This window comes from Podarcis melisellensis (genome assembly GCF_964234715.1).
Source record: "Podarcis melisellensis genome assembly, chromosome: 17".
NCBI classification, from domain to species: Eukaryota; Metazoa; Chordata; class Lepidosauria; order Squamata; family Lacertidae; genus Podarcis; species Podarcis melisellensis.
The window spans coordinates 18924346-18950532 of NC_138534.1; the positions used below are offsets into that span (position 1 = coordinate 18924346).

The 26187-nt window shown below is 42.8% G+C and overlaps 1 protein-coding gene across 2 annotated transcripts in view; it reads right to left on the reverse strand.

The window, feature by feature from the left end:
* The window catches only part of SVEP1 (sushi, von Willebrand factor type A, EGF and pentraxin domain containing 1), a 125550-nt gene that overhangs the window by 74590 nt on the left and 24773 nt on the right, over positions 1-26187 (reverse strand). For both annotated transcript variants that reach the window (XR_014163915.1, XM_081893589.1), the window contains exons 4-10: positions 18323-18481; positions 15440-15619; positions 9486-9665; positions 6766-6963; positions 5177-5295; positions 3433-3562; positions 1952-2059 (exon numbers count right to left, since the gene is read on the reverse strand). Coding sequence is in view for 1 of the 2 variants with exons in the window: in XM_081893589.1 (XP_081749715.1) it covers positions 1952-2059; positions 3433-3562; positions 5177-5295; positions 6766-6963; positions 9486-9665; positions 15440-15619; positions 18323-18481 (1074 nt within the window). In the remaining variant the exon portion in view is untranslated. The remainder of the gene's footprint in view (positions 1-1951; positions 2060-3432; positions 3563-5176; positions 5296-6765; positions 6964-9485; positions 9666-15439; positions 15620-18322; positions 18482-26187) is intronic.

The window sequence follows — 26187 nt, forward strand, 5'->3', positions numbered from 1 at the left end:
TCAAGTCTCTAATTAATTTTGTTCGTAAGAACAGCGTAGGACTGCGGGAATATGACTATAAGCCCGGTCAGGAAGAGTGGTAGAAATTGTTTCACGTATTATTTTATCTGGATTATATTTTATTGTTATTATTTACACAGCACACTTCACTGAAAGATCCCAGGGTGGTGTAAAACATTAAAAACACACAAGAGAACATCAGTGATAAAAACATAATAAAAAGCATGCTGACAGATAGCCTAATAAAAAAATAGTCATAATAATAACAGTCCTCTCCCCCATACTTTCACAGGCCATAGATTATTTAATAGCCATAGGCCTGGGTAAAGAGGAATGTTTTTGTCTGGCTCTATCATTACATGCCTTTATGCGCCAGGCAAACCTCTCTGGTGAGAGCATTCCACAAATGAGGTGCCACCACAGAGAAGGCCCGTTCTCTCACTCTTCCAAACCACCTTTATCATCCCGTTCCCATTTTTCTACACTATTCTTTGTGATCTGAGTAGAACTGGTGTGTATAACAATGACAATAATAATATAGCACCATCACTTTACAGAATATAGTAATAATTGATTATTTGTCATTTGATTGAAAAATATGCAAATACGTATTAAAATAATGGGAGAATGTACTGTTTAAGAATGGTTTATTACTCTGTTTTGGGGACCCCTTTGAATGTATTCCAAAGGTTAACTAATATATAATTATAATGGCTTGTAGGTGGTTGCAAACAGAATGCCTCCTTCAACTGACACATGGGGACAAAAACCCAACAGATGAACCTGGTGGAAGAATGGGGAGGGAAGCAATACAGTGGTACCTTGGGTTACATACGCTTCAGGTTACATACGCTTCAGGTTACAGACTCCGCTAACCCAGAAATAGTGCTTCAGGTTAAGAACTTTGCTTCAGGATAAGAACAGAAATCGGGCTCCGGCGGCACGGCGGCAGCAGGAGGCCCCATTAGCTAAAGTGGTGCTTCAGGTTAAGAACAGTTTCAGGTTAAGAACGGACCTCCGGAATGAATTAAGTACTTATCCCGAGGTACCACTGTATTAGCAAATCCCCCCTTCTCTCTACAGCCCCCTGTACCACCTCTGATGCTGCTCTGGAGGGTCCCGTCAGCCTCTGGAGAAGATTTTGGAAGAGCATTTTGGAAAGCTGCCTCCCAACACTTTCAGAGGGTGGGAGTGTCCCCAGAGTTGCTCCCTCCGGTGAGATCTAGTTAGCATTCAAGCCATTGTGCCAGATTTTCCATTCTCATGCTAGCAAGTGCCAAGAGTAAATGACATAAAGGCAGCATTCATTCTCTATCAATTAATAAAAAAGTAAAGGTAAAGGACCCCTGACAGTTAAGTCCAGTTGCAGATGACTCTGGGGTTGCAGGACTCATCTCGCTTTACAGGCTGGGGGAGCCGGTATTTGTCCGCAGACAGTTTTTCTGGGTCATGTGGCCAGCATGACTGAGCCATTTCTGGCGCAACGGCACACCGAAACTAGAGCAGCGCACGGAAATGTTGTCTACCTTCCCGCCGGTGTGGTACCTATTTATCTACTTGCACTGGCGTGCTTTCAAACTGCTAGGTTGGCAGGAGCAGGGACCGAGCAACGGGAGCTCACCCCGTCGTGGGGATTCGAACCACCGACCTTCTGATCGGCAAGCCCAAGACGCTCTGTGCTTTAGACCACAGCGCCACCTTTGTCCCCTCTATCAATTAGTACTACATATTAAAAGCCTTATCTTGAGATTTTACATTTCTTCATGCTTGTCATGATATTATTTTATTTAGAAAGCTCCTCCAATGACCAAATCACATCCAAGTGTAAACAAAACTAGCCCACCCCCATCACACAAGTCTGCAAAATGATTTATTTGGGGCATTCTCTCTCTCTCTCTCTCTCTTTTTAAGAGAACTCCCTCCCCACCCTTCCGCAAACATAGCAGCTTACCTGAGTTATCTGAAAACTGTGGTTCATCCCATGTTACTCTGTACTCCTTCTCAGCCCCCTGAATTGGTGGTGGGGATCTGCACTTATCAATTACTGGGGGTTCGTTGTCTAAATAATTTAAAGGCAGAAAAGGAAATTTGATCACAAGGGAGCAGAAAGAAAGAAAAAAAATTAAACGAGAACGTCAAATCAAGCCCAGAGATGCCATGCAAGTTTAAGATAAGAGCTCCCTGTGGACTACATGAGTCATTAGAACAGGAAACATAAATAACTTTGTATCAATAAATGCAGCATGGATACATCATGTTTAAGGCCACAATAAATGCATTTGAAGAGCTGTCACTGAAACTCCATTAAAGTAGACGTTTAGCTGTTCCCCACTGGCTTTCCTCTGCCAGATACTGAGCAGATCATGGCTGGGTTTTTCTACTGGCAAGAAGCTGCACGAAATTAATGGGGGGCAGAAGTTCACTGATGCGAGCTTTCAACTTCAGACATGTGTGTTTAATAAGACTATTTGCCTGATAAGAATCAGAAGAGGGCTTTAATAGCAATGGAGTATTGGGCTTTCTCTGCAAACATAAGCAGACAGACCACTTCCAGATTCCTTTTCCCTATCAAACGACTGGGGCTCTCAACCGAGCCATGAGACCGCATCCACACCTATTTCTCGCTGCAATCTCATAAGGCCTTATGCACAAAATCTTACAAACTGAGCCACAAGAACTCCTTACATCAGGCCAATGAGGCCCGGCGAAGATGAGGGGGATGCCCTACATCAGAGGAGAAACGCTTGCTTTCCAAGCCGCTCTGAGCTCCTTTGTTAAAGGGAAGGCTGGGCATGTAAGCCCAGTGCTGGAGAGATGGAACACATTTTCCCACTCCACACAAGATCTAAAGAGTGCTCGCCAGAAGCTCGGCTCTGCCCTTGCCAGTTCTGGAAGGGTCCTTTAAAAAAGTTGAATATGCTCAGAGACTTTGCGCCTGTTCGTTAGGGGAGATAGGAAGCCCTGAGCACTTGTTCTTTGGATGTCCCTTTTATGAAGAGGCACATGGATCCCCTGCTGGTGAGGCTCGCTGACCTCCCAGAAAAGCAAAAAATTGACCTTTTCCTGTTAGGCAAAGATCATAAGACGACCCAGATGGTCGCCAGATTCTGTGTACAGATCTGTAGGCGCAGATCATTCCCCAACACAAATCCCCAAACTCGGTTCCATGGGTGACTCTAGGTCATCTCTCTGAGATAGCTTATCTTAAAGTTTTGTCTCTACGCTTATTGCCTTCTCGCAGCGAGCGAACTGCCAGAAGGCCCTTGGCGCTGGACCTCAGTGTCCAGGCAGAATGATGGGGGTGGAGACGCTCCTTCAGGTATAGTGGACCGAGGCCATCTAGGGCTTTAAAGGTCAGCACCAACCCTTTGAATTGTGCTCGGAAATGTACTATATACACTGAAATGTGTATAATTTTTCTATAGCACTCACCAATAACTTTGATGCTGAAAGTGCAGCTTGCCTGGTTCCCAGTTCTGTCCACTGCCGTATAGGTGATATCAACTTCTCCAATTGGGAAAAGGTAAGGTGGAATAAAAGCAGGAGTCACCTGAATCGACACCTGTGGTGGGAACAAACTTTTTAGTGGTTCCTGGGACTTCAAATATTTTATCAGGAGAGAGGAGGGCATGGGTTTCTTAGAGCTGCGGGGCCCGAAGCAGCCTAGAGGCAGATGTGGAATGACTAGACTTCCCACACTAGACTTCCACTGGAGTCTGCAAACTGCACAGCTACTGTCTGTAAAAAAAAAGGCAATGCTGTGTGAAGCTTGAGCAACTGCTCTTTATTCAACTCCTTCACGCATGCGACTAAGATTTTGCTGTGCATAGATAAGAAGACAAGATCTGCTGCTATGCACTTGATTCATGAAGCCTGCGTGCGACTCTGCTGCACACAGGGAAAGAAAACCTTTGTAGAAGGGTGAAGCAAATCCCTACGGTTATTTTCTTGTGCAGAATTCATAGACAATGTAGAAATCCCCCCTCCACCTCAATAAAATTGAACATATTCAGATGTTCTCTAATCAGTACCCTTCCTCTGTTGATGTACTGGTTAAGTAGCCTGCTAAAAGGAGTTAGTCAATTAATAATCAGCTCAACAAAGCCAGAGGAGAAAGTGGTGTGTGTCCGTAATGCTCTTGATGTACAAAATGGTCATAAAGGCAACAGACTAGTTGAACCATCTAGTAGTTTTCCCCCCTCTAAAGCTGTGTTTCCCAAACTTGGGTCTCCAGCTGTTTTTGGATTACAACTCCCATCATTCCCAGCTAGCAGGACCAGTGGTCAGGGATGATGGGAGTTGTAGTTGTAATAAATACGGGTGTGAGAGTCTGATGTTTGCATACTTATTGGAAAATAAAACTACTTTATTTTGAGCAGGTATTTGTGGCATTATTTGCAGACTCAGTAGATGGCAGTGTGGTGGAGAGTGTTTTTGGGAGCCTTTTGGATACAAATTACATTTTGAAATACTTTGATTGTTACATTCTTCAAAATGACATTTTGGATACATTCAGAAAAGTACAGCATAAGACAACATTTCAGTAAAGATACATTCACAAATACATTTTGTAAGGAAAATACATTTTAAAAGAGATACACTTTGTGGAGAACGAGATACATCTCAGTAAGGGCACCTCAGCAAGAATATATTCAGACTCATTTCAGTGAGACAGACATAGCAAAAGGCACATTAAATCACATTCAACGATACATGAAAAGACACAGCAAAATGACATATTCCCAACAATGCATTCTTCATGGCACAGTTTATTATTCTTGTGGGGCTTTTTGGTAGAATGATATAATTCTGATATTAGTAGGGTCATTTTCCTTTATTCCCCTCTCTGACCCTGACTCTCTTACAACATAGTCCCACAACAGCTGGAGACCCAGAGTTTCAGAAATGCTGCTCTAAAGTTTTCCCCGGGACAGCTGGCTCTCACTACCCAGGACATGCCATCAGACTGTGTCACTCACACCGTTGGGGAGGTGAAGCATGAGCACATGTGCTAGACCCTGAAAGCGTCTAGGCCAGTTAACACTATTTTGCACTTTTACAGTGGACTTGAGGGTTTAAGGCACTTCACGCCCCCATAATCTCATTAATTCATGACAAATCACTTGGCCCTACAAAATAGTTTATGTCAAACCAAAAAGCCTTGGCTTTTCCTTACCTCATCTCTAGAATTGTCGCTTGCCTCTGGAACCTGCCAGCTAATATTTGCAGAGTTCTGGTGTTCAAGAGTAGAAGTTTCAATGTCACCAGGGCAGCTAATTTTGGGTGGTTCAATGTCTGTACCATAAAAGAACATGAGTATTCCAAGAAGAATGGTGTATTTCAATTGTACAATTCCTTGCTGTCTAAAACAACTGCATCCGCATGAAATTTAGATCCTTTATGTGTTGATTTGAAAAACTACCCACATTCCACAGTTATGGACCTGAACAGAGGTTACTGATTTCCATTCCAAACATTTGATTTTAATGAAACAGTATGTATACACATACACTTTATTCCCCTGCTCCCTCGATAGAGGAGTTAAAATCTTCCTTTACTATTTGTTAAGTAATCAATCACTATTTTACAATAGCAATAAAATTCAGAAGGGTTACAGGAACCCTTCATTTTGCATGCATTTACTTTTGGAACACACTGCTGACAAAACTTAATTGATATCTGTTTATAAGAGCCCACCAATGTCAAAGTTTAGTTATCAAATGCTATTGTCAATGTAATCAACAGATTTAAAAAAATAATAATCCACAGAAACGGTTACAGGACTTGAATCTTAGATTTTCAAGACAGAAAATAACGAACGAGCAAGGAGCCAGATTCTGCGCAGAGGCAGTCAGCTGCTGAGCATAAAAAAATAAAAAAAAAAATAGAGAGAAGACAGTGTGGTGTAGTATTTAGCACATTGGACTAGGACCTGGGACACCAGGGCTCAAATGCCCATCTGTCCACCCAAGCCATCTATTTTTAACAAGATGAAAAATTCATCAAAACCCATACCTTTACAATATCCAGTTTTCATCTTGGGAAAAGTTATGGAGGGAGGGACTTAAAATTTACAGTATGCTGTGTGTTGAAGGAGAACTATATGAAAATGATGTATCGTTGGCATTTAAGTAAAGGGATCCCTGACCCTTAGGTCCAGTTGCGAACGACTCTGGGGTTGTGGTGCTCATCTCGCTTTACTGGCTGAGGGAGCCGGCATACAGCTTCCGGGTCAAGTGGCCAGCATGACTAAGCCACTTCTGGTGAACCAAAGCAGCGCACGGAAACGCCGTTTACCTTCCTGCCAGAGTGGTACCTATTTATCTACTTGCACTTTGATGTGCTTTCGAACTGCTAGGTTGGCAGGAGCAAGGACTGAGCAATAGGAGCTCACCCCGTCACGGGGATTTGAACTGCCAACCTTCTGATCGACAAGCCCTAGGCTCTGTGGTTTAGACCACAGCACCACCCTTGTCCCTTTTATCATTGCTATTTAACACCTACCAAATTAGCAAAGATGTACAGGACTTCTTCAAATGTATGTTGGAAATGTAAGGAGAAGGAAAGCACGTTCTACCATATGTGGTGGACATGCAAGATAACAGAAGCATTCTGGACGATGATATATAATTAGTTGAAATTTTTTTAACGGTGGAGGGGAATCAAAGGATTCAGGGAATCCTAAATGATGATGATGATGCTTAATGTTTGAATACAAATATGCAACGTAAAACTCCAGAAAAAAGATTATTAAAAAATCCATACCTTTACAGAATGCCTTCTGCACATTTCCACTCCACCTCCCACTGGTTAAGCACTGCAGTTCTTCTCTAACCCCAGACAAAAGGAATCCACTGGGACAACTGAACCTGCACATAGTGCCATGCTTGGATGGTTTGAGCCCACAGAGGGGTGGGTGGACTGTCACATCTTTTGGTTTTTGGAAGACGGGGCAATGCAGTTCTAGACAAAGGAAACACATGGATAAAAACAGATTGCACATTTGATATTCTATCACCACCATCATCGTCACTTTTAATTTGTATACCGTCTTTCTATTTTACAACACTCAAGGTGGTTTACAAGCTGAAGAAACAAAAAGCGTACATCTTATAACAATCTGATGCACTACAAAAATGTGATAATAAAATAAGCAACCTACATCAAAAAAAGTAACATTCATCATTAGAATAGTATTAAATAATATCAACATATAAAAGTTAAACAGAAACCCACTCAACAGTTACAAGAAATAATTTCTAAACTATAATCACTTAAACAATGGCAAGCCACAGTACATAAAATACCATATTTTTTGCTCTATAAGACTCACTTTTCCCCTCCTAAAAAGTAAGGGGAAAAGTGTGTGCATATTATGGAGCGAATGCAGGCTGTGCAGCTATCCCAGAAGCCAGAACAGCAAGAGGGATTGCTGCTTTCACTGTGCAGCGATCCCTCTTGCTGTTCTGGCTTCTGAGATTCAGAATATTTGTTTTCTTGTTTTCCTCCTCCAAAAACTAGGGGCATCTTGTGGTCTGGTGTGTCTTATAGAGCAAAAAATATGGTAATACAATACAAATTGAGAAGAAGAGACTGGGGGGGGGGCAAAGCTGCTGCCTTGCCTGACAAAGTCTCTCCCCTCACAGTTATTCCTTCAAGACCAGCTCCCTTACGAGGACTCCTGGGGTTGGAAGGTGGGGCAAGGCAGGTATCAACTTACAGCATTAAGTGTTTCTTTGTGCTGAATGCACACACACTTTGACACATCTTCCCATGTGCTGATTAGTTGAAAGAAGTGTCTGCAAGTGTGGCTAAGTGCCTGAATACAACACCACGGGACCTGGCAAGTTCAGCAGATAAGTCTGAAGTTCAGCAATGCCAGACTTGTGCCAGAAACAATAGCAGGAATGAAAGGCACTGCGTTGTTCAGGACCCTGTATTTATTCCTACATTACATCAGTGGTGCTCAGTTTGTTTCGTGCTAAGGATACAATGAAAGTGAGCCAAATGCCCGAAGGACTAAATCTCAATATAGTTTAGATGTACGGACTGAATTTATTACATATCACACTTTCACTAATTCTAGGGTGTAGAATCCTTGTGAAATTCTGAACTTGTTGATTGGAGAGTATACAAAACTTTTAATTTGAATTTCAATAATTCATTTTAACTTGTTACAGTTCCTTAGCCTTTATAACGTGTAAACAGCCAGTATGTTTTTCAAGTTTCTGTCTGCATTCCCACACTTGCCCACCTACACTAGCGGCCAAAATTGTGGAAACCTTTTGGAAAAAAGTGTATTTCTGAGGTCTGATGGCTCATAACACCACATTTATTTTAGAGTAATACCATAAAATTATATAACAGTGGGAAGATGAATTAATGAAGAATGTAATGCAACGACGTTTGTTGAATTATCTGTTATCAAAAGTTATAGACAAAGAACCAGCAAAATGAAGCACAACCTCCTTAAGGTGATATGTAGCCATTTGATATGGTGATATGTAGCCATTTGAATGTAGCCAGCGAGCATGATCACTGCAGATGGTGACAGCAGTCACAAAATTAAAAGACGCCTGCTCCTTGGGAGAAAGGCGATGGCAAACCTAGACAGCATCTTAAAAAGCAGAGACATCACCTTGCCAACAAAGGTCCGTATAGTTAAAGCTATGGTTTTCCCGCTAGTGATGTATGGAAGTGAGAGCTGGACCATAAAGAAGGCTGATCGCCGAAGAATTGATGCTTTTAAATTATGATGCTGGAGGAGACTTTTGAGAGTCCCATGGACTGCAAGAAGATCAAACGCATCCATTCTGAAGGAAATTAGCCCTGAGTGCTCACTGGAAGGACAGATCGTGAAGCTGAGACTCCAATACTTTGGCCACCTCATGAGAAGAGAAGACTCCCTGGAAAAGACCCTGATGTTGGGAAAGATGGGGGGCACAAGGAGAAGGGGACGACAGAGGACGAGATGGTTGGACAGTGTTCTCGAAGCTACAAACATGAGTCTGACCAAACTGCGGGAGCCTGGCGTGCTCTGGTCCATGGGGTCACGAAGAGTCGGACACGACTAAACGACTAAACAACAACAAGTGAGCATGAGTGTTTAGAGAGCCAATCAGATGTTATGAGCCATCAAACCTTGGAAATACACTTTTTCCAAAAGGTTTCCACAATTTTGGCCATGTTTCTTTTTAGAAAATGGTTGTTGGAGACAACAAATGAAAGCAGTGTAACAAGTTACATGATACAGTGTATAAAAACTCAACGAACTTCATTGCTGGCACCCGTCTCTTGAGAGACAATGGAGCGTGCCTCCAAAAATATACGTATACGTTTATGTTTTGCTTTCCTTTGAAAGAAGTTTTGGTAGTTGTTGCAATTGCTGGAAGTTTTAGTTTTGTCATCAGCATTTTGTTGGTTAAAGTAACAAACCCTGGTTTTGAGTTGTGTTCCAAAGGGACAGTAGCAGAATGAAAACATACCCACACACTTTGGCTCCTTGCCATCCCACTGCGAGTTGCTTTGACAGGTGAGTTTGGAGCTACCTTCCAATTCGTACCCCTCATCGCAAGTCATCAAGCACACTGTCTTATACGAGATCCCACTTAGCGAGCAGTTAATGTGCCCATTTTGAGGGGCGAAGAGTTTGGGGCATGTGCGAACTGCAGAGGTTAAAACAAAGTCAAGTACATCAACACTTTTACTGGGAAGCAGTTGAGTAAGACATGCACACAACTTTCCATCTTTTTCTCAGTAATCATTATTGCACTCTCTGGCAATGAAACCACTGGCAACAGAAGGGACCAAGATGCTGAAAAGTGTGTTCAGGTTTGGGCTGTTGAATTCTGTGCATTTTAAAGATCAGAAAATGCATATACAACAATATCGAGAGACCTGGCCCATCCAATAGGCATCCAGGGTTGTCACAAATTGCAAATACAGGTAGCTAAACCAAATAATATTTCCTTGAGATGCCTCAGCAAACAAGTCTTGGCTTGACTGAGGACAGAAGCAACTTTCTTATAAGTCCAATTGGCTTGTAATCTTGGGTCGTTTACATGAGCTGTCTGGAGCATTCAGAACCTGTTCCCTACCTCATCCTGGCAAGAATCTCTAGCAGAACCAGCCCAGAGATGAAGTAGAACAAAGCACCCACCGCAGGGCAGTGGAAAGAATACAAGAGATGGTGTTCTGGCCACCCCATAGATTCTGCTGCTGGTTAACACCTGCCTTTCGTTGGATTTTGGGGAAAGGAGAGGTGTTCCAGTATGCTACATTGCTGCTTGTCTTCCTGGCAGGAGAGCAGGAAAGGCGAATGCAAATGCTTAGCAGAACACCTCTTCTCTTGCAAAGTTTGGTAAGGGTTTGTGTGTTCTGGGGGCAGCAGAATGGGGGGGGGGGAGCATGAAGTGGCACATTCCTGTTTTGCTTCAGGGGGTGAAAGGGGCTAAAGGTAAAGGGACCCCTGAGCATTAGTTCCAGTCATGGCTGACTCTGGGGTTGTGGCGCTCATCTCGTTTTATTGGCTGAGGGAGCCGGCGTACAGCTTCCGGGTCATGGGGCCAGCATGACTAAGCTGCTTCTGGCGAACCAGAGCAGCGCATGGAAACGCTGTTTACCTTCCCGCCGGAGCGGTACCTATTTATCTACCGTACTTGCACTTTGACGTGCTTTCGAACTGCTAGGTGGGCAGGAGCAGGGACTGAGCAACGGGAGCTCACCCCATTGCGGGGATTCGAACCGCCGACCTTCTGATTGGCAAGCCCTAGGCTCTGTGGTTTAACCCACAGCGCCACCCGCCATCACTGATCCCCGGGGCCAAGTAATGTCTGAACAGATCCTCTTGAGGAAATTCCTTTTATAAAATTACACAGCTAGGAATATTTGGCATTGTGGCTCCCCACCCCCCAATTAGAACTCAGTTCCAGCACCTCTCAGATGGGTGCCCTTGCCATTCTAAAGAGTAAGAGGGAGGTGTTCATGGTGAGTTCTGGCACCTCTTTTTCTAGACTGTTTGGCATCCTTTATTTATTTGTTTCATTAAAGCGATCATCAAATAGGAACTGAGGCTAGCACAAGCACAGAAAAGAATTTATCGAGAGAAATATACACCTTTTTGACAGGTAATTAGCAGATAATATCCTCTGAGGTATCAGTCATGTTAAGTCAACTGTACAAAAATACTGTTGCGTATTTGCCAGCGACAAGACATGGTCCCAACAGCAGCAGCAGCAGCAACAGCTTCCCTCATTCAGGGAGAATACTACAGGAAGATTTGCTAGCAGACCTTTTAAACAATTGAGGAACAGAAAAGAATATGAAGTGGCAAACCAAACATCCATCTAACATCTGTGCACTGGGAATGTCAAGTTGTTCAGTTCTAGAATGCTGTCTTTCTCCAACTTGACCCCCCCCGGATGAAACTGCATACTAAAAATTTTTTTAAAAAGGGATTAAATATATTTTAAGAAGCTTGGCCCCTGGAAGCGCGTTATGCAATTTTTTATTGCAGCTATGTTTAATTTGGCAGGCTTGCTTATTTCTGGATAACCTCTTCATAAGAAAGAGGAAAAGCATCTAGGATTCTTTAGAGCTTTGGTGCCAAGGATAAAAAAAATATATCTGTGGAAGAATTAAGGCTCATCAAGAGATTCTTCCCGCCTCCAACGTCTCCCAGGGCAATTTTAATGCCTTTATAAAACCCTGTGGAACAATACCCAGGCACAGACTTTTGTAATCTGTTGGATGTTAAGAATTATCTCTTGCCTGTTGTTTCTTCTCCAGCCGGAAAGCCAAGAGTCTGTGGCAATTTCATCTATCGTTATTAAGATTAGATGCCAAATATCTGAGGATGCTGCGAATCCCGATTAATCTCACACTTTGCCGAATTAGTTCTTGGAATATTCTGGCTCACCGCACAGAAAAGGATCTCCTTACCAGAACACAAGTGGGATGGAGATTAAGTGGGAGAAACTCTGCGGCCATCTTTTCCATGTTCTTTATACAGGAGTCCTTGCCTGTAAGGGGACTTTGTTCCCAGTTCGTTTACTATAGCTACACTGGATTTTTTAAAAGTTTATTTTAATTACTTGCAGTGCTAGCATTTGAGGTTTTCCTACAGATCAACGCAGCACAGCCAAAATCAGAACAAACAGCTTATCTCAGCCCTCATGAATGCAGAAATGGAATGAGACCTAATTCAGGCACACCCTTCAGTATTCCTGCTCCTTCCTTCCTTCTCTCCAAACACATAGGCACTTAAATGTGCATGCATGAGCACATGGCCAGGAGTCTAATTTTGCATGCACATTTCATTCTAGGCCAAAACATGAAGCTGTGGGAGAGGAGAATGTAGCTACCTCGCTCATCCCATTTCTGCTACTCCATCAGGCACTTGGATTAGCCTGTCATCCAAACCTGGACTTCTGCTGTAGCTGCGAAACTGTGCCAGGTGTAGCTGCGAAACTGCATGCCTTAAACCAGTGTTTTTCAACCTTTTTTGGGCAAAGGCACACTTGTTTCATGAAAAAAATCACGAGGCACACCACCATTAGAAAATGTTAAAAAAATTAACTCTGTGCCTATATTGACTATATATAAAGTAATTCTCTTGAATAGGAATCAAATAAACCCAAAGAAAGTATTTTATAATTACTTTATTATGAAATAGTAAGTAAACAGAAATATGAAAAATTATAAAATACTTTATTTTTAAATCTTTTGAATTTTTCAATTTTTCCCACGGCACACCAGGCAACACTAGTGTGCCGCGGAACAGTGGTTGAAAAACACTGCCTTAAACCATAGGAATGTGGTTACAGCTCATGGTTCGTCAGAAGAAAGCAAAACCATGAGCCACTGTTTGGACACGAGAGTTAGTATAAGCTTATTTCTGCGCACCAAAGCAGCAAAATGACTGGGAAGAGAAGCAAAACAACTGTGAGCTCCACTCTGGAGACCTGTGCTCTCAGACACTGACATTAAACCAGGCCACTGTGAAACTAGGACTTCCCCTGACATTGCTGCAAATTCAGTGCACAAACAAAGTAAAACTGACAGATTTAGGTAGCATTTCTGCACGAAAGGCAAATATTATTATTTTGAAAAAGTGCCCCTGAATCAATGCACCTTGTGGGTATTTTTTTTACAAGGTGACTTTTCAAAATCCGCTTGGAATTGTTGCTTTGCCACAAAACTCCTGTGATCACAAGAAAAGATCGGGTGTAAAACGTCAATCAATACCGAACTTCACCGTAATTGCTCTTTCCTGCTCTTTACTTTTACGCTATTGCTGTGTAATTTACTCATGTGCTAATATGTCTAAGCACTGCTTGTCACACTAGTGACATCTTTTCGCTAAGCAAAGCAAGCACAGCAAAAGGATGACTGTTTAATGCCACAAGTTAACATAGCCTATGACAGAATTAGCATCCTTCTGCTGTCCTATCAAATGCATGTGATAAAAAGCTGGGAGGGCGGTTTGTGTTGGGATTAACGTGATGGCTCATGAAACTGCTGCTTTGATCCCTCCTTTGCTTACCACATGCCTTATCAGTATATGAATGGAGGATAGTACTCAGAGCACATGCTTAAGTTGAGCATCGCTTGCCTAAGAGCCATGTGCCTTTGAAGGGAACCGAACCAAAATTAATCAAAAGTTATCTTTCAGACATTCAAAGAAAACTAACAGAAAATGAAGATAATAGTACAAGGCTCCATTTGCTACCCAAAGCCAATACTTCCCTAAAAAAAATAATAATAAAAATTAAGTGTGAAATCCTTACCAATTGACTTCCCCCTAAACCAGTTTCTCAAACGTGAGTCTCCAGCTCTTTTTGGACTACAACTCCCATCATCCCTAGCTAGCAGGACCCATGGTCAGGGATGATGGGAACTGTAGTCTAAAAAAACCAGATAGAGACCCAAGTTTGGGAAACCCTGCACAAATAACCAGCCTCTCAAGTGAATAAGAAGAAAACATGAGCTTCAGCCATCAGGTAGTACACATGGAAATGAAAAGCAACAGCTGCCTCAACAGATCGGTCAGCTAAGCAATGGCTGGTTCCTATTTTCTGTTATTACATGATTCTTACATGCAGGTTCTGGATATTGCTGGACATGCATATTTCCTTGGGGGACACAATGCAACATGATTTTCATAGCATTTATAGATTGAATCAAAGAAAATAGTTTGGCATTTGGGAAACATCTCAAAGAATGAGTGTGACAGTAACATAAAAAAAAAACCTTCTGGGGATAGTATGCAACTAAATCTTTCTCAGAGCAGACACACTGAAATGAAGGAACCTAATTTTTCTTCTTCTTCTTCATACCCCGCACATCTGGCTGGGTTTCCCCAACCACTCTGGGCAGTTCCCAACAGAATATTAAAAACCCGGTAAGACATCAAACATTAAACACTTCCCCGTACAGGGTTTCCTTCAGATGTCTTCTAAAAGTCAGATAGTTGTTTATTTTCTTGCCATCCGAATTGAGGGTATTCCACAGGGCGGGTGCCACTACTGAGAAGGCCGTCTGCCTGATTCCCTGTAACTTGGCTTCTCACAGTGAGGGAACTGCCAAAAGGCCTTCAGAGCTGGACCTCAGTGTCTGGGCTGAGGGATGGGGGTGAAGATGCTCCTTCAGGTATATTAATTTCTATTCTGAGTAAATTTTCATTGAATACCGCCCTTTCAATTCTACATAAGCGTTCTGCTGTCAGTAAAACTGGCAGGATTTGCTAAGTAATATTTGGAGCTAGATCTGTGTTCCATTCAAATGTTGGTAGCAGGCCTAGTGGAAGCATATACAAAATTGAAGAAAGACAGAACTGATTGCTATTGGTAAGTTTCTTGGTAATTAAAACAATACTTTTCATTTTCTACTAAATATATATATATATATTATTATTATTACCGTATTTTTCGCCCTATAGGATGCACCGTCCCATAAGGCGCACCTAGCTTTGGGGGGGGGGAAATAAAGGAGGGGGAAATTATTTCCCCGCCAGGCGTGGGGCTGGGGCGGGGGAAGCCCGAGCTTCCCCCGACCCCAGCCCCCAAACAGGCAGCTCTCTGCAAGCTGTGGGAGCCCAGCGCTGGGTCCCGCTGCTTGCTGAGAGGTCCGCGAAGCCTGGAGAGCGAGAGGGGTCGGTGCGCACCGACCCTTCTCGCTCTCCAGGTTTCAGTGAAAGCCTGCATTCGCCCCATAGGATGCACACACATTTCCCCTTCATTTTTGGAGGGGAAAAAGTGCGTCCAATAGGGCGAAAAATATGGTATTATTAATAATAATAATAGTTTATTATTTGTACCCTGCCCATTGCCTGACTGCGTTGCCCGGGACACATATCATGGAAGATTGGAAGAGAATAACAACAAAACCAAGCCAACAAGAGAAAGACAACAATTCTTTTTTGAAAGTAAAGGCTTCTTACCTCTGCATGTCGTTTCTGAACCAGACCATAAGCCATTGGGCTGACAAAGTCGTATGCTGCTTCCCACAAGGTCAAATCCTGTTTTACATCGGATTCCACATGCAGCATTGAAATAATTGTTGCAGGTGTTCTGGATAAAATAGCCATTTTCAGGAGGGTGAAGTTCAGGGCAGTGAACCACTAATTGGAGCAAATAATAATTACAAACTGGTTACAGCACAAACCTAAAGGTAAAAGGTAAAGGACCTCTGGGCGGTTAAATCCAGTCAAAGGTGACTATGGGGTTGCCGCGCTCATCTCACCTTCAGGCCAAGGGAGCCGGCATTTGTCCACAGACAGCTTTCCAGGTCATGTGACCAGCAGGACTAAACCGCTGCTGGTGCAATGGGATACTGTGACGGAAACCATAGCACACAGAAATGCCGTTTACCTTCCCGCCATGGCAGTACCTATTTATCTACTTGTGCTGACGTGCTTTCAAACTGCTAGGTTGGCAGGAGCTGGGACAGAGCAACGGGAGCTCACCCCGTTGCGGGGATTTGAACCGCCGACCTTCTGATCAGTAAGCCCAAGAGGCTCAGTGGTTTAGACCACAGCCCCACCCGCATCCCTTACAGCACAGTCCTATACATGTCTATTCAGAAGTAAGCCCCACTGTGCTCCACAGGGCTTCACCCAGGTAAACATGTATAGGATTACAGCTTTAATTGTCATCGTTTCATGTGATTCCTAAGCAGGATTCATTTATTTATTAAATTTGGATACCCGTAAATCTCACGGCAGTTTGCAACATAATATTAAAATATAAAAAATCCTCAAAATACACAATACAAATAAGAACAGAAACAAACCAATAATCCCCTCTTCCACAACACATTTAAAAGGGCATCGGATGTAAATCGGATCAGCCCAAGGCCTGGTTGAAAAGGAATGTTTTCTGGTTGGTGCCTAAAGGTGTATAATGAAGGCGCCAGGCAAACCTCCCTGGGAAGAACATGCCACAAATGGGGAGCCTCTGCAGAGAAGGCCCTGCTCTCATGTTGCCACCCTCTGGACCTCTTGTGGACATGAAGAAGGGCCTCCGAGGATGATCTCAGAGTCCGTGTAGGTGCATATGGCTTTCTAGGTCAAAATCAGCACTTTGAATTGGGCCCAGAAACTAATTGGCAGCCAGTACAGTTGGGCCAGGATTGGTGTGATGTGCTCAATCCATCTAGCCTTGGTGAGAAACCTGGTCTCTGAATTCTGTACTAGCTGAAGAAGAAGAAGAAGAGGAGGAGGAGGAGGAGGAGGAGGAGTAGTAGTTTGGATTTGATATCCTGCTTTATCACTACCCTAAGGAGCCTCAAAGCAGCTAACAATCTCCTTTCCCTTCCTCCCCCACAATAAACACTCTGTGAGGTGAGTGAGGCTGAGAGACTTCAGAGAAGTGTGACTAGCCCAAGGTCACCCAGCAGCTGAATGTGGAGAAGCGGAGATGCGAACCCGGTTCACCAGATTATGAGACTACCACTCTTAACCACTACACCACCCTGGCTCTCTGAATTTTCCAAGCCGTCTTCAGGGGCAGCCTCACATATAATGCACTGCAGTAATCTAACCTAGAGGTTATCAAAGCATAGACAACAGTAGTTAGGATGTCCCTGTCCTAATAAAGGGCACAGCTGGGCCACCAGCCGAAATTGATGGAAGCTCAAGTGACAGCAAAGGATACAGGAGAACCCCCAAGTTGCATTCCTACTCCTTCAGAGCATAACCCTATCAAGAGCAGGCAACCTCCCTGCCGTCTGGTTCAGGGAACCACCCACTAACAGTGCTTCAGTCTTATCTGGATTGAGCTTCAGTTTGTTGGCTCTCATCCAGTCCATTAAAGAGACAAGGCAATGGTCCAGCACTTCCACTGCCTCACCTGGAGAGCTAAAGGAGAAGTAAAGACGTCAGCATATTGCTGACAATGCACTCCAAACCTCTGGTTTAAAAATAGAAAAGAGAACATTGTCCTTATGAATTTGCACCACCACCATTCTACAACAAATCTCATGAATGAGCCAAAAGGTCATTTATGCAAACCAGAGGCTTTTCTTCTAGGAATAGTAGGAAACAAAATAAATAGAATGGACTGTAAACTTTTCCAATATGCAGTAACAGCAGCGAGAATATTATTGGCCCAAAAATGGAAACAGGAACAACTGCCGACGCTCGAAGAATGGAGAATGAAACTGATGGAGTATGCTGATCTGGACAAACTAACAGGAAAGATCAGATATATATGAGATCAAAAGTTCATTGAAGACTGGGGAAAATTTTCAGACTATCTGAAATGTGTATGTGATGAGCAAATAATGCTAGTGGGATTTCAAGAAGTTCTGTAAATGATAGAGGACTATTGTATTGATGAAAACTAAGTGTGTGAAGGTTTATAAAATGCAATATAAAATTAGGAAATGCGTATTTAAAAATTTGAATAATGGATGATTGTCAGAGAGGTTGAAGGAAGTCTAAAGGAGAAAATATGTGATAAATTTAGATTGGATACTATAAATGTATGTTGGAAAATTTAATAATTTTTTTTAAAAGGTCATTTATGCAGTCATAACAATCCAAGCAGCTTTCCTATTCAAGGCATGTGTCCTATCCAGGTGTCCTTTTCTTCAGCGCTTGACATGAACCGTGAGTGCGTCCAAGCACAAATCTTCTCCTAATGTACACGGGTTTTATGGAGATACAAAGGGATCCTTGTCAGATAAGTCAGTTTGGAAAGGAAACCTTCATAAGAAAATTGAAAAACAAACAATCTTCACCACTATCTTAAAGAATTATTGATCATGGTGTTAATATTTTGGGGATCTCTCTCTCTCTTTTGAGGGTGGGTGAACAGCTTACCTTCACAAGTCTGGCCCGAAGAGCGATACCCTTCCTTGCATCTGCAGTCCTCGACAGAGGTACTTCCCGGTGGAGAGGTGTGATTCTCATCAGGACATGAGATGCAGGTGCTTATTCCACCTGGTGAACCTTCAGGCTTGTAGGTCCCTGGTGGGCAGGCTAAAAAGCAAAGTAAGGGCAATAAAATCCAAGTCAGGATCAAGTTGTGAAAGTATATTGCAAAGCTGTAGTTCCCTACTCTTTCATCCACAAGTACTGTATGCTTGTGAAACATGGACCACCTATAAGTGCCATCTCCAGCTCCTCGAAAGATTCCATCAACGGTGTATCCAAGATTTTTCCATATCACTTGGGAAGACAGGCAAACTAATGTCAGTGTACTGGAAGTAGCAAAGATCACCAGTGTCGAAGCAATGATTCTTCAACATCAACTTCGTTGGACTGGTCATGTTGTGCAGATGCCTATTATCGTCTTCCAAAGCAACTACTCTATTCTCAGCTTAAGAATGGAAAGTGTAATGCCGGTGGACAACAAAAGAGGTTTAAAGACACTCTCAAGGCAAATCTAAAAAAAATGTAGTATAAACACCAACAACTGGGAAACACTGGCTTGCAAGTGCTCCAATTGTAGAACAGCCTTTACCAAAGGTGCCATGGACTTTGAAGACGCTCGAACTCAGGACGAAAGGGAGAAACATGCTAAGAGGAAGGCATATTTGGCAAACCCTCACCGTGATCAACTCCCACCCAGAAACCAATGCCCCCACTGTGGAAGGATGTGTGGATCCAGAATTGGCCTCCACATTCACTTACGGACTCACTGTTAAAACTGTGTTCATGGAAGACAATATTACTAGATTATGAGTTATTGCTGAAGAAGAAGAAGTTACCTTTGGCTCTCCAGATGTTGCTGGACACCAACTCCCATTATTCTTGACTACTGGTTAATTTTTTTTTATTTATACTTTGCCTGTTACAAATTTTCACATTCCATTCAACATAACCACACAGTCATAATTGTCGACTTCCCTTCCCCCCTTCCTTGGTTCTGTTTAATAATCCATTAGAACTGCCTATTCTACATATTCTATTCAATATATTTTATTGTCCCCCTCCTCACTATATTTTCATATAATTTAAACTGCTGAATTTACTCTAATCCTGCTAATGTTTTAACCTGTTTACAATTATTCTTCAGATATTCTGCAAACATTTCCCACTCTTCTTTAAATACTCCATCTTTCTGATCTATTAGTTAAATTTCCTAATTCCACATATTCCACCAATTTCATCTGCCAGACTACCTTTTTGGCCATTTATGGGCAGAGCATAAATAATAACTTTATTTATTTATTTATTTGCTTGCTTGCTTGCTTGATTATTGTCATTTCAGTAAAAATACAGCCAAGCTTTACTTTCAAGGGGAAGCTTACTAAAATGTGTGTACTTTGTATATTCATTTGCTGGATGAGATCCTATATGGCAAAGACGCTGTACTACCTGCCCACAGACTGTCTTGCTAGAGGTGTGCATGCTCTGGTTATCTCCTGCTTGGACTACTGCAATGCGCTCTACGTGGGGCTACTTTTGAAGGTGACCCAGAAACTACAACTAATCCAGAATGCGGCAGCTAGACTGGTGACTGGGGGCGGCCGCCGAGACCATATAACGTCTTGAAAGACCTACATTGGGTCCCAGTACGTTTCCGAGCACAATTCAAAGTATTGGTGCTGACCTTTAAAGCCCTAAACGGCCTCGGCCCAGTATACCTGAAGGAGCATCTCCACCCTCATCAGCCCGGGCACTGAGGTCCAGCGCCCAAGGGTCTTCTGCTGGTTCCCTAATTGCAAGAAGTAAAGTTACAGGGAACCAGGCAGAGGGCCTTCTCGGTGCTGGCACCTTCCCTGTAGAATGCCCTCCTATAAGATGTCAAGGAGATAAACAACTACACAAGGACCTCTGATGGCATCCCTGTGTTGGGAAGTTTTTAAAGTTTGATGTTTTATTATGCTTTTTGTGTGTTGAAAGCCACCCAGAGTGGCTGGGACATTGTTGTTTTTGTTGTTGTTGCTCTATTTCAGTATTTTAGTGTTCCTGGCTTATTTACCAAACTGGAAGGTAAGATATCTTAAGTATACTACTTGACTTTTTCCACTTCATTCTGCCACCTGCCCAAATTTCTTCCCTGCTACCCCACAGACTGCTGCCCACATCCCCTTTCTCGGTAACATTTGTACAGATTGCTCTAGTGCAAAGAGATGAGCAATGTGAAGAGAATGCATTTAAGAGGTTAAAATACTGGAAACGACATATTTAAAAATGCATTTATTCAGTGAACTCAATTACATGGGGGAAATAATCCTTAAATAGCATTTTCCATACCTGATGGTAATAACTGGTCAGATTAGAGAGTTTTACGATTTGCTCTGCACTGCTAATAGATCTTTAGAAGCCTATTAATGTGCTCTCGTTTTTACACAGAGTAAACCTGCACACTAAAAGCTTTGGTAGGGGCTGGGGAAATTCTGGGGGTGGTTTAACAAGATTGAATCTCCATACCAAGCAGAAAGGAATTCTAAAGAGGGGAGGGGAAACCCGTAACTGATTATGGGGCTGTTCCACCAAGAAAGCTCACTATACGCTGTGAAATAAGAAGGCAACAAAAATGCATAGAACATCAAAGTATTCCCTAAAACTAATGTTCACACATTAGTTGTGATGTATGGAAGTGAGAGCTGGACCATAAAGAAGGCTGATCGCCGAAGAATTGATGCTTTTGAATTATGGTGCTGGAGGAGACTCTTGAGAGTCCCACGGACTGCAAGAAGATCAAACCTATCCATTCTGAAAGAAATCAGCCCTGAGTGCTCACTGGAAGGACAGATCGTGAAGCTGAGGCTCCAGTACTTTGGCCACCTCATGAGAAGAGAAGACTCCCTGGAAAAGACCCTGATGTTGGGAAAAATGGAGGGCACAAGGAGAAGGGGACGACAGAGAACAAGATGGTTGGACAGTGTTCTCAAAGCTATAAACATGAGTTTGACTAAACTGCGGGAGGCAGTGGAAGACAGAAGTGCCTGGCGTGCTCTGATCCATGGGGTCACAAAGAGTCAGACACGACTAAATGACTAAACAACAACAATGTTTACACGTGAAAATAAAAATCTGAATAATCCACACATATTATAATCAATACAATGATATTGGACAACACTAATGTGGAGCATCAATATTGCTATCCATTTTACACCCATGTTTCTTTATCACAGAACAAAGCAACAGTCAGCATGCTTACTTTCAAACATCTCCATCTGATTTTCATTGCTTTAAAGTCAGAGGTAATAAGCTTCCACCTAAGCAAGTTTACTTAGCTTAGATCCGTTATTCCTTTAACACAATTCAGCTAACCTTTAATTCATAATTAGGTAAGTCAGGGAAGAATGGCTTTAAGTTCGAAGGCTGATTCACTCTTTCACTGCATAAAGTGAAAACTATGATAGTAACTATTAATATAAAAGGGGGAGTATTTATTCCAAATTAATTGATCCAGAATCCAAAGGCATAAGCTTGCACAAAGTGACCCTTAATGCTCAGCTGTTTTGCAGCTGATGTATTGCAGGTTTACAAATGTTTCTTAAAAACATTTAGCAAAGTGCCAAATTATGATACCCGCATTAAATTCATAATTATACCATAATTTGGAATGCTCCTGTTCAGTGCGCCAGTCAGCCTTGCCTTTTTCCAGGAGAGGTCATTCCAAAGGATACGTCATGCACAGCATTTGATCAATGGAGTAATTCAGTAAAGAAGACATGGATGCACTCCCAACATTGTGAGTGATTACCAAATCACCCTGCAATATATATATTTTTAAAAAATCTTTTTAAAAAGTTCTGTGAAGAACTGATCAGATAGAAAGCTGCTAGGATTACAAAAGTATTCCAGGGAGCGCATCTCGTTAAATATTTTTTATATAGGTCTTGTACAGCAATTGCAAATGAAATATCTAACATGTCTACAAGGATCAGGGAAGATTTGTGCTAAATCCCAGCATGTACTATATAACTCTTGCATATTTCCTGTTATAACCAACAGATGTTCTGCATTGATTTCAGCCACTGCTAATTCTTTCTCTTTCAGAAACTCTCGTGTGTTGTAACACTGCGTTATGAAACTGCAAACTACTCACAAGGCACAAATTGGGCCTTGTAACTGCTATATTAGAGAGATTAGTTTGCCTTTGCAGCACCCTGCAGAAGAAATTCTAAATCACTTCAGCCTGAAGTCACCCTGAGTGTCTATTGCAGTGGTGAAATTTTCCGCAGGGGGAACAGTTAGGACCAGAGGCACCAACTTGTGAGGGTGATTTGGGGGGGCGCAGTGATGTCATGGTGTCCTGATGTTGTGTAAAACAACAACAAACAAACCTACGGTCACGTAAAGCATACTCAATAAACATACGAGATGTAACCAGATGTGTTCTTAGATACAGGTAAATAAGGTATACTATTCATGTATCAAATCATAAATTTCAACGGAAGTAAATCATAAAGTTCAACAAATGAACAAAGCAGAAGACCCAGTGAATCAGATCATTCTCTAGTCAGTTCATGCAGAAGGTCCATCCGTATAATAGTGTCTATTCCACCTGTCTGTTCATAAGGTCCAAACAATCCACATGAAAGGTTGCAAACGACCTCAGTCCAGTATACCTGAAGGAGTGTCTCCACCCCCATTGTTCTAACTGGACACTGAGGTCCAGTGCCGAGGGCCTTCTGGCAGTTCCCTCACTGAAAGAAGCCAAGTTACAGGGAAGCCTTCTCGGTAGTGGCACCCTCCCTGTGGAAAACCCTCCCACCAGATGTCATAGAAAACAACAACTACCCTACTTTTAGAAGACATCTGAAGGCAGCCCTGTTTCGGGAAGCTTTTAATGTTTGATGCATTACTGTATTTTAATATTTTGTTGGAACCACCCAAAGTGGCTGGGGAAGCCCAGCCAGATGGGCGGGGTATAAATAATAAATTGTTGTTGTTGTTGTAGCAGCAGTTCCACAGAATCCTTTCAGAGAGTCTAAAGACAAGGATTTCTAGAATATTGGCCTTGTTTCGCCATCCTGGGCTTCATCAGTACAGTGGAACCTCGGGTTAAGTACTTAATTCATTCTGGAGGTCCGTTCTTAACCTGAAACCATTCTTAACCTGAAGCACCACTTTAGCTAATGGGACCTCACACTGCTGCCACGTGATTTCTGTTCTCATCCTGAAGCAAAGTTCTTAACCCGAGGTACTACTTCTTGGTCAGCGGAGTCTGTAACCTGAAGCGTATGTAACTCAAGGTACCACTGTAGTTAAGGCTCATATGTGATATTACAGGACAGTGGATCTTATGGCATAGTAGTTCTGATGTTGTGTGCATGAGCATCATACCTCCCTCCCTAAGCCACGCAGAACCTTCCCAGGCTTTGACAGGATACCAGAGCCCTCTGACAGGATACCAGAGCCCTCTGCCTCCTTCCCAAAGCCAGGCAGATTTTGGGAAGGTGGCAGAAGGGCTCTTGGATCTGTTGGAGCATTGTGCCTCCCTAAGCCAGGTACAAGCTTCCTGAGCTTTGGGAAGGAGGTGCCAGGGGAACATTTATGCGACTAGCCTAGTCCACGGATTGCATGCCACTGAGAGTTACAGTCACACCTCATGTTACGTCCACTTCATGGTATGATCCTTTAGGTTACGTCCCGCGGCGACCCGGAAGTACCAGAAAGGGTTACACCTGGGTTTCACCACTCACGCATACGCAGACACGCAAAATGGTGTCACGTGCATGCGCAGAATTGGCGAATCGCAACCCGCGTGGGCGCAGACGCACCACTGCGGGTTGTGTTCCTTTCATGTTGCGAACGGGCCTCCGGAATGGATCCCGTTCGCAACCAGAGGTATCACTGTACATGCAAATTTTTTAAAAGCCAACACAGATAATGTTGAGTTTGAGTTTGGACATGTTATCGGTTTAACACATGCCTAGATGAATGTTTCAAAATGAAAATATGACAAACTCAGCAAGCTGCCATTGCCTTTACGAGTTTGGTGTGAAATGCCTAGCCTCCCTAAGATGCCATTGATTATCTAACTATGCTGCTCAACAACAATGTTTATATTTCTTTGAACCAACATTCCCAGTCACTAGAGACGCGCAGTGCCGGAAACAGCTGAGCTTAAAGCTTGAGAACATGTGCCATTTAAAATGTTTATTTACTTAGCAGCCAAGGGTCAGATGGTTTAAATTAGCATGACAGAGCTGAGGCACACGTGTTCAGGCACTAAAAAACATAGAAAATCAAATGGTGCTTATTCCCCTTGTTATTCATGTAATTGTGCAAGAATGCAGTTTCATTCTTGTTCCCAGTCCTTGGCCATTCTAATTTTATAATTTCCTCTAAAAGTTCATACTTAAAACTAGCATAAAATGGGAAAACACTTCCACAGTCTCATGAAACTAATGTTCGTTCTAAATAGAAAATCATTTCCCTTACATTTCCCTTCCCACCTGCCCGTGCGGACAAAGTTCAAACAGTTCACCTCAAAACGTGGAGCATTGCAACAGAGTGCACAATCAGTCTCTCATTACAGTGGTACCTCGGGTTAATTACTTAATTCATTCCGGAGGTCTGTTCTTAACCTGAAACTGTTCTTAACCTGAAGCACCACTTTAGCTAATGGGGCCTCCTGCTGCTGCTGCGCTGCCGGAGCACAATTTCTGTTCTCATCCTGAGGCAAAGTTCTTAACCTGAAGCACTATTTCTGGGTTAGTGGAGTCTGTAACCTGAAGCGTATGTAACCTGAAGCGTATGTAACCTGAGGTACCACTGTATTTCAGTTAGAATCGAATTTGCACAAAGAAGTGCCCACAGTCCCATTATGTTAAGGTTTGTGATGTGTTTTTGCATCATTCAGCTATAACCTCTGCGCTGAAAGAAACCTTCATGAAATAAACAACTTGAAAAACATGGAAGCCAAATATTTTCCAAATTTTATCAAAAGCTACTCAGTGATAGACACTTGGGAGCAACTAGGTTCCTAACTGGTTTACAAAATGGTCCCTACAGTCTTGACTCAATAGGGAAAGATGTCATTTGTGTCAGTGACAGTAGCATGAGAACAGGAAATGCAATCAGACTCCATACAGCTACTTTCCCATTGTGGGTCATGTGGCCACCGTGACTAAACTGCTTCTGGCGTAACGGAACACCATGACAGAAGCCAGAGCGCACGGAAACGCCATTTACCTTCGATTCTAATTGAAATCATGAAAGACTGATTCTGCACTCTGTTGCAACGCTCCACGTTTTGATGGGTTCTGAGGGTTGCGGAAGTTGTTCCATACACTGTGGTAGCCCCTTTCTTTGGTTTGATTTCAAACCGTGCAGGCAAAAGAGTCGCCAGACATAACTTTGTCCAGTGGCCCCACCCACCAGTCAAACTTTGCCCACAGGGACAGGTGGGGGAGATAAGGATCTGGCCCACTGGTTGGGTCCAATTCCACACCCCTGCGATACTGCAACACAGCTGAGTTATCTGCCCTTAAAAGAAGCACCACTAGGCTTGGTTATCCCTAGAGTAGGTCTGTTCAACAGGTTGATTGGAATGTCCCTGGTCGACCCATGTTGATTGCGAGTTCCTGATGCCCCCCCAAGAAAAAGCTCACCCTTCCCCCAAAAAGCTCAACAACTTTAATGAGGCTTTTCCCAAAAAAGCTCAACAACTTGGGGCAATCCAAAGGGTAGATCACTGCCAGTTTTAGTGGGAGTAGATCACAGTCTCTTGGAAATTGGACAGCCTTGCCCTAGATGGTGCATTCTTCTATTTC